A 9,828-nucleotide genomic window follows, 5' to 3' on the forward strand; every position below is an offset into this window, starting at 1 on the left:
ACTGAAAACATGTTTTATATTCTAGTTTCTTCAAAATAGCCACCCTTTGCTCTGATTACTGCTTTGCACACTCTTGGCATTCTCTCCATGAGCTTCAAGAGGTAGTCACCTGAAATGGTTTCCACTTCACAGGTGTGCCTTATCAGGGTTAATTAGTGGAATTTCTTGCTTTATCAATGGGGTTGGGACCATCAGTTGTGTTGTGCAGAAGTCAGGTTAATACACAGCCGACAGCCCTATTGGACAACTGTTAAAATTCATATTATGGCAAGAACCAATCAGCTAACTAAAGAAAAACCAGTGGCCATCATTACTTTAAGAAATGAAGGTCAGTCAGTCCGGAAAATTGCAAAAACTTTAAATGTGTCCCCAAGTGGAGTCGCAAAAACCATCAAGCGCTACAACGAAACTGGCACACATGAGGACCGACCCAGGAAAGGAAGACCAAGAGTCACCTCTGCTTCTGAGGATAAGTTCATCCGAGTCACCAGCCTCAGAAATGGCAAGTTAACAGCAGCTCAGATCAGAGACCAGATGAATGCCACACAGAGTTCTAGCAGCAGACCCATCTCTAGAACAACTGTTAAGAGGAGACTGCGCCAATCAGGCCTTCATGGTCAAATAGCTGCTAGGAAACCACTGCTAAGAAGAGGCAACAAGCAGAAGAGATTTGTTTGGGCCAAGAAACACAAGGAATGGACATTAGACCAGTGGAAATCTGTGCTTTGGTCTGATGAGTCCAAATTTGAGATCTTTGGTTCCAACCGCCGTGTCTTTGTGAGACGCAGAAAAGGTGAACGGATGGATTCACCATGCCTGGTTCCCACTGTGAAGCATGGAGGAGGAGGTGTGATGGTGTGGGGGTGTTTTGCTGGTGACACTGTTGGGGATTTATTCAAAATTGAAGGCACACTGAACCAGCATGGCTACCACAGCATCCTGCAGCGATATGCCATCCCATCCGGTTTGCGTTTAGTTGGACGATCATTTATTTTTCAACAGGACAGTGACCCCAAACACACCTCCAGGCTGTGTAAGGGCTATTTGACCAAGAAGGAGAGTGATGGAGTGCTGCGGCAGATGACCTGGGCTCCACAGTCACCGGACCTGAACCCAATCGAGATGGTTTGGGGTGAGCTGGACCGCAGAGTGAAGGCAAAGGGGCCAACAAGTGCTAAACACCTCTGGGAACTCCTTCAAGACTGTTGGAAAACCATTTCAGGTGACTACCTCTTGAAGCTCATTGAGAGAATGCCAAGAGTGTGCAAAGCAGTAATCAGAGCAGAGGGTGGCTATTTTGAAGAAACTAGAATATAAAACATGTTTTCAGTTATTTCACCTTTTTTTGTTAAGTACATAACTCCACATGTGTTCATTCATAGTTTTGATGCCTTCAGTGAGAATCTACAATGTAAATAGTCATGAAAATAAAGAAAACGCATTGAATGAGAAGGTGTGTCCAAACTTTTGGCCTGTACTGTATATGTGTATATATATATGTGGAAATCAGGTCATCTTTTTTCACTTACAGTAAAATAAAAAATAAATAAAGAAAGAAAAATTGACCATGGGTGACCAAACTTTTGCCTGCAACTGTACAGTATATGATTTGTAGGTGATTCATATGAGGATCTTAAATGAAACATTGACCAGTGAGTCTGACTAATAATGGACTAGTTGTACTTTGCAGTGCCACCTTAGGTTAGCTGCAGAAGTTTATATAGCACTGACCTCTATACCAATAAAATAGTTTATCTCTTTCCCTGTCCGTGTCCATTAGGTGGGTCATCTAATCCAGCAGGCTTCAGGCAGCAGTAACCTGAAAAAAGTCACTCTGGAGCTGGGAGGAAAGAGTCCTAATATCATCCTATCTGATGCCAACAGTATGTATTCTGTTTCTTGCTGTGTACTACTGTGTTTGTATGCTTTACAGATAGAACTGCAGCACTCACATCCTAAACAGCAGCTTCACTGTGGGGCAGTTGGTTATTGGTCATTCGTAACTTTCGTAAACGTTCCTCAGAGATTTTGGTCCATATTGACATGATAGCATCATGCAGTTGCTGCAGATTTATCGGCCGCACATCCATGATGGGAATCTCCCGTTCCACCACATCACAAAGGAGCTTTATTGGATTGAGATGTGGTGACTGTAAAGGCCATTGGAGTACATTGAACTCATTGTCATGTTCAAGAAACTAGTTTGAGATGATTTGAGCTTTGTGACATGGTGCGTTATCTGCTGGAAGTAGCCATCAGAGGACTACACTGTGGTCATAAAGGGATGGACACGGTCAGCAACAATACTCCGCTGGTACCAAGGGGCCCAAAGTGTTCCAAGAAATATTCCCCACACCATTACACCACCACCACTAGTCTGAACCATTTCTATTATCTTGAACCAGTCTGGTCATTCTTCTCTGATCTGTTGCATCAACAAGGCATTATGGCCCAGAGAACTGCTGTTCACTGGATATTTTCTCTTTTTCAGACCATCCTCTGTAAACCCTAGAGATGGTTGTGTGTGAAAATCCCAGTAGATCAGCAGTTTCTGAAATACTCAACCAACAACCATACCACATTTTATGTCACTTAAATCACCTTTCTTCCCCATTCTGATGCTCGGTTCGAACTTCAGCAGGTTGTCTTGACCATGTCGGCATGCCTAAATGCATTGAGTTGCTGCCAGGTGATTGGCTGATTAGCTATTAGCATTAATGGGCAGATGAATAGGTGTACCTAATAAAGTGGCCTTCTGAGTGTACATGAATATACATGTACATTTCTCGCGATGCGATATATGCTCGAACATTACGCGTACATTTTTTTTAATAGTGTTGAGTTTTATAGCTTAAGTGATGGTACCATATGATTGGATCATATCAAACTAGAAGACCTAAAGAATCCAGTGGTACCAACCATGTTATGTTAGCTTTTCAGGAAGGGGGCTAAATAATGCTCCATAGTTAGGCTGAATTATGGTGAGGGAAAAGACATGGCCATATTTACAGAGGTCCCTTGACCTCTCACCTAAAGATACCTGAATGAAAATGGGTTCTGTGGTTACCCACAAGTCTCCCCTTTACAGACATGTCCACTTAATGTTGATCCTATACAGTTTTGGATACAAACTATGCACTGTTTTGCAGTGTTTATTACTGATTTGTGACTAGAAAGAGTTGACACAGTGCTGACTTGCATGTCAAGTTAATCTTAAGGTTTCCAGTTTTCAGGTGATCTATAAATGTTCTCCATAAATGTTCTCCATAAAGAATCCCCACCACCACCACCACCACCACTACCCCAAACCCTTTAAAGAAAGAAAATGATGGATCTACAGTATGTGGATCTCAGAGGGTCAGCCACACTGTTGTAATACTATTGTAGCAGTGCTGCACTAATTTGAAATAAATAAATCTAAAAGTCAAGATCAGAAAGTAAATTTCTTTGCATTTCTTTGATTCCCAATCAATGCTAAGAACTGCTTCATCTTGTTAATATGGACTTCAAATGAAAATAAAATTGAAATGCAAAACGATGGAATTTTAAACCTGCGATTCAAAAGTGTGATTAATGGCGATTACCTATTGAAACTCTGTGTTACTTCCCTAGAAGGATGGCTGTAATTGGCCACATGGTGACGCTGTGATGAAGGCCCAAAACGTGATTCTGGAGAGGCCATGCCTCTCACACTGTAGTCCAGATGACTTGAAAGTTGGCACACATATGCAGCTTAGTGTTCTCTCCAAAAAGCCTGAAAGTCCACCATAATGGGATTTTGCTTATTTGCATAATTTGAAAAACAGTAATATGAATAGACTTTTTTTTTCAAGTGTGCATACATCATAATGAGCAAACCAGTGTGTGATTGGTTTTACTTGAAGTGACTTTTCTTAGCCTTGTGAAGCCTAAGAACTTGCTCACTGCTGCTTGCGGCTATAATTTTGGCAATTGAGCTGCTTCCTTGTGTTGGCCTGGAATGAATGGGAATGCTGCTTGCAACTCTATTTTATTTTTTGGAATTCTGCCATGGTGAAAGTTAAGCTTGTCTTTGTCATCTCCTCCTCCAGTGGAAGATGCAGTGGAGCAGTCCCACTTTGCTCTTTTTTTCAACCAAGGCCAGTGTTGCTGTGCTGGCTCTAGAACTTACGTCCAGGCAGACATCTACGATGAGTTTGTGGAGAGGAGTGTTGAGCGAGCTAAGAAACGAGTGGTGGGAAATCCTTTTGACTTAAACACCGAGCAGGGTCCTCAGGTAACACACACACACTCACTCTCTGTTACACACTGCTACTCTGCTGTTCATGGCAACATTGTTTTCTTATTTTCACCACAACACACCTACAGTAACAAAACCCTCACTTCTCTCTCTCTTTTTTTTAAGAGCAGACCCCGTCCAAATTAATTATGTTTACATAATATGAAACTTTAATCCTTGTATAATGTCCAGGATTACTACTAATTTTATTGATTTAGCATTTTTACAAGTGACAAACAACAGCGGAAAATGCAGTTCAAGAAAGAGAGAGAGTGAAAAAAGAATGAAAATTTATATTTTTGTACTAGGGCTGTCAAACAGTTAATATTTTAATCAGCTAATTGCTGAATTTCTTTTTTTGTATTTAAAAACAGTTTTGAAGTCCATATTAACAAGGTGAAGTAGCTCTTACCCGAGTGTCTTGATTGGGAATGCAAAGAAATTCACCTTATGATCTTGACTTTTAGATTTATTTATTTCAAATCAGTGCTGCACTGCTACAGCAGCATGGTCTGAAACCATGACTTTGATGTAGGAGACAACTTCAAAGTGCTGAGTATGTCAAATGCAGGGTTTTTGTTTGTTTGTTTGTTTGTTTGTTTGTTTTTGATGATTTTTTTGGTAAGGATATCTCTGTTCCACACTGAGAAAGTGCAGTCACTCTGATATAATTTTGATTATTAACTGACGTCCAATTCCCTGGTTAATGCGACAGCATTTGCACTTCTCAGGAGTTCCAGTGTAATATACTTGTACAATGGTGTTTCTGTGTCACTCTGCAGTTACACCTTCAAAATACTAGTCAGCAGTGGGGCTTCTGTAAAGTGCTGTAAAGTCTGACTGATTCAAAACACACATTAAACACCATAACGCCATTTTCAAACAACTCGTCTTTTGCTGAACATGTTTTCCTCACAACCCTCATGAAAAAAACACTACTGAATCACTACTCATCACTACTACTAAATACCTACACAAAAACTACTGTTTCACTACTTGATTGCTATTGAGCTGTGTAGTGATTTGTGTAGTGATTTGAATAGTAATGAGTAATGTATTGGGTGATTTCACTACTGATCACTACTGACAATTACTACATGATGCCTATTCAAATCCCTGCACAATTGCTACTTAATTACTTCTGTCTCACTATTGGATTTTGGGAAATTACTATATAATCACTACTCATTCCTTCACATTTATTATTGAATTACTACACAATGCTTACACATTTACTGCTGTATGTCTTCACAATCCCTATGGAAATACTACATCTTTCTCCGTATGTAGTGTTTTATCACTACTGAATTACTTTTCATTTCTACACAAACCCTTTTGAATTACTGTTGAAACTGCAAATGATTATCACTTAATCACTTCTGTCTCACTATTGGATTTTGGGAAATTACTATATAATCACTACTCATTCCTTCACATTTATCATTGAATTACTACACAATGCTTACACATTTACTGCTGTATGCCTTCACAATCCCTATGGAATTACTACATCCTTCTGTGTATGTAGTGTTTTATCACTACTCATCACTATTGAATTACTTTTTATTTCTACACAAACCCTTTTGAATTACTACTGAAACTGTACATGATTATCTCTTGATTACTTCTGTCTCACTATTGGCTTTTGGGAAATTGCTATATAATCACTATTCATTCCCTTCACATTTATTATTGAATTACTACACAATGCTTACATATTTACTGCTGTATGTCTTCACAATCCCTATGGAATTACTACATCCTTCTGTGTGTGTAGTGTTTTATCACTACTCATTACTATTGAATTACTTTTCATTGCTGCACAACCCTTTTGAAATTACTACTGAAACTCTACATGATTACCACTTAATTACTTTTGTCTACTATTAAGCAATGACTACATATAAACAACTCATTCCTTGACTTTTACTCTTAAATTACAACATTCTTACAATTTCTGATGATGAAACTGTCCCATTCATTACCATTTACCAGTTCAGTATCATGGTTCAGTATTCAGGTGAGACGTGAAACCAGGGTGTAAAACATCATACAATTTTATTGCAAATTATTACATACATTAATTACATTACATATTTGATCAGGAACATGTCTTGTGCCATTGAATGCACTTAAAAAACTTGTCATAACCAGACACCTGACTATCCTCTGTGACACACAAACAGTATCTCTATGGGCTTCTCCGGATGTCTTGTGAATGCACTTAAGAACAGCTAGACTACCCCCTAGGAACTACCCCAACACACACAAAAAATAACAGTTGGTTAACAAAAAAAGGACTAGGACCCGCACAAGCGTAATCCTATGTGATATTACGCGAGCGTAATCCATATACAATATGAATGAAACACTCTCGCAAGGCAGAGTGTTGACAGACATGTAGATTATTTCTAACACTTGTCATTTTCTTAGATAAAGCACACAAACTATCACTGTTATGTAAATATCATAGTTAAATGAAAGATCACATACCACATGATGAACCACTCATCTCTGTGATGAACCAGAGCCATGCTCATGTTCAGAGTGGTTCCTCTGACAAAAAGCAAAAAAAAAAAAGTGGATCAATTCACAACCTTATTTTTATTTCATGAAACATATTTACAAAGTTCAGTCTCTTACCTTCCTGCCCAACTGTACAGACGTCCACTCAGGAGGGGGGGCCCGTGGAACTACAACCTCCCCCACCACAATCACATGTGGAACCACCTTTGGCAGAGGCTTGGGAGACACCGGGCGCGATACCTGTGGCTTAGGTGCTGGTATCTCCAGGTGCTGTTTGGTGGCAGCCAACAGCGACTCCACGAGGATAGGCATCCACATGTCGTCACTGGGGTGCACCTACAAACACAAAACAATGACAAAAAAAAATTTAAATATTATTTTGAAAAATGTGACTTTTACTGTCAAACATACTGTGTTGAATAATTTTCTATTTATGATATGAAAATAATATATTCTACTTACACCATCACAGCACCACAGCTTGCGGTTGTTCAGGGGGAAGCGGTCAGCGTGATGAAAATATTTTACACCTTAAAAAAAAAAGGAACAAGAAAAGAAACACAGTTTTTGAAAAACATTTTAAAAAGGCAATGTCAACTTTCTTATTAGAAAACCATAATGGGTATAATATTAGAAATTATATGTAAAATATATAATTCTCATAAGCCTTCATAAAACTGTTTAGAACCATGTATCATTATTTTCAAACATACCGAGACGTGCTGACACGCGGTGAAATTCATGCCGGAAAAACTCTTGGATATCCCCGGGACTGTCAAGTGTGGGACAAGGTCCCAGCGAAGACCTAAACAAAATAATAATGGTTAATGACAAAATCATATTGACCTGTACACATCAGCCTCATTAAAAAGAATACATGAATAACCTACCTGTGCAGTCGGCCAGACGCTGCAGACAGTGGCCAGGTATTGGCCGAAAGCTATGCCTCCTTGCTCAGGTGTCTTGCTGGCCGTCAGGTTGTTGCTAGGGGCCATGACACAGACAGCATCAGAGATCAGAGGAAGAACAGCATTTTCATCCTCAGTCCTGAGCTGGTCAGTGCACGCCCCTGGAGAGGACATGAGCCAAAGGTGTAGCAATTCTCTGGCATCAGCACAATCCCATCTGCAAGGGAGCGCAGATGGGACGCCCCTACAAGAAGAACAAGCTGGAACAAAAGACAGGATTTCTTTTAGGCTGAAAACACACAACTAAAACTTGTAATCATCAGTGAAATCTTTATGAATTGTACATACCGTCTTGCCTGGGACCTCTACTGGAATGACCAATTTATGCTGGCACCCAGTGTGCTCAGAAATTGCACTTTGTGGCACCACCCTGTGCCACAAGCTGTTGATGAACATAAAATGTTTTTTTTTTAAAAGGAGACCAAATTCAAAGTTCAAGCACTTAAACACAATATGTGAACTTTTCAAGACTGTAAAAATACACAAAGTTAAGAGTTTAACTCAGTCATACAGCAAGGATATACATGAAAAGTTGATTTCAAGAAGGCACGCCACATACATGCACCAGCGTCACTGGAGGCCAACTGTCGCTCCGCCATCCTCCACGTAGAGCAACGGTAGGACTTGCCACGGGGCATCTAAAAGTATAAAGACCCAGTTATTAAGCATATTAAAATCATACTGATAATTTACTAATGATTTGACATTGACAGCAGCTGACCACACACACACACACACACACACACACACACACACACACACACAGAATGCATAGAACACACGCTAAAAGCTTCATAGCGCTCAGGGGAACTACAGAGCTCTTGATATCACAACCAAACCAGCAGTCCCTCTCACATAGCCATTTTATGCATCAATAGTATAAAAAGTATTTATGTGTATAACTTAAAAAAATAATAGGGACTTCAGGAGCCTATTTAGCAGTTATACTCATGGAGATTGTCATTACTGCATGCATTCTTACCCACAGTGCTGTTCCCTCTGTGATGATCTCACCAGGTAGATCAGGAACAGTTTAACAAGATTCTTGGCTACATCAGCAGTGGGAAGAGAGAGGGAGCCAAGCTGATGTGTGGAGGAGGAGTGGCTGCTGACAGAGGATACTTCATCCAGCCTACTGTGTTTGGAGATGTCCAGGACAACATGACCATTGCCAGGGAGGAGGTAGGACAGTATGGAAGATTCAAAATGGCTAAATAAAAACTCATCTTACAAATGACAATTACAATCTTAGAAAGTGAAATGCAATGCACACTTTTATATGGATTTCCTTTTTATGAATGTATTTACTGTAGAGCTGTTAATCCTCCTCCACACTCCCCTTTGAATTCCTTATTATTTTGAATATTCACATTGTGTTAGAATTTTAGTGCTCAAATTTAGCCTATTATCATTGCTAAACCAAATAATAACTAGGGGTGTAAAATCCCAAGTTTTATCACAAATATAGTTGCAAGCGGCAATCTCTGGTTCAAGCCCTTTCTCGGCCCACAGGGGAAAGGCTTCACAATCTAAGCAAAGTCACTTCAGCTGGTTTCATTTTTATTTAAAGGACAGAGACCAATCATATGACCTTAATTGCATGTGACTGAAACTTGGCTGTTTTATAGGACTTTGTACAGAATGTCTCCACTTAGTTTAATCAGGATTGCTCTCACCCCTTGCTAAGACTTTCTGATTGATTGCAGCCATGTTTATTGACCAGTCTTGCTCATTTATCATAGATTTCAGGCATGAAAATCGCTCACCTTTCGGCGAAATTCTCCGTTTTGAGTACAAAACAATACAAAACTATACAAAATAGGTGACCTACATGAATCGTATAGATCCAATGAGAAAATATTTGGGGGGGGGCAGCTGTGGAGTGAAGCCAAAGACGTAGCAAACATATGCGTGCGGGTGAAGGGCTGAAACAGAATGTGCAAGTGAAACTCCTTGGTGAAGGGAGCCAATCATGGAGCTATTAATGAAACAGAGCCAGTAATGGGCAACGTACAGAACGTCAGCCGCGCTTGTTTGCTGTGAGAACAATGGATGTATGGTGAGAGGACTCCGCTC

At 39.9% G+C, this 9,828-nt stretch overlaps 1 protein-coding gene across 2 annotated transcripts in view; it reads left to right on the forward strand.

The window, feature by feature from the left end:
* Positions 1-9,828, forward strand: part of LOC117264679 (aldehyde dehydrogenase, mitochondrial-like) — a 93,317-nt gene that overhangs the window by 51,583 nt on the left and 31,906 nt on the right. For both annotated transcript variants that reach the window (XM_078172035.1, XM_033638835.2), the window contains 3 exons: positions 1,781-1,883; positions 4,071-4,255; positions 8,770-8,934. In XM_078172035.1, the coding sequence (XP_078028161.1) occupies positions 1,781-1,883; positions 4,071-4,255; positions 8,770-8,934 (453 nt within the window). The remainder of the gene's footprint in view (positions 1-1,780; positions 1,884-4,070; positions 4,256-8,769; positions 8,935-9,828) is intronic.

The sequence above is a fragment of the Epinephelus lanceolatus genome, chromosome 10 (assembly GCF_041903045.1).
Source record: "Epinephelus lanceolatus isolate andai-2023 chromosome 10, ASM4190304v1, whole genome shotgun sequence".
Classification (NCBI taxonomy): Eukaryota; Metazoa; Chordata; class Actinopteri; order Perciformes; family Serranidae; genus Epinephelus; species Epinephelus lanceolatus.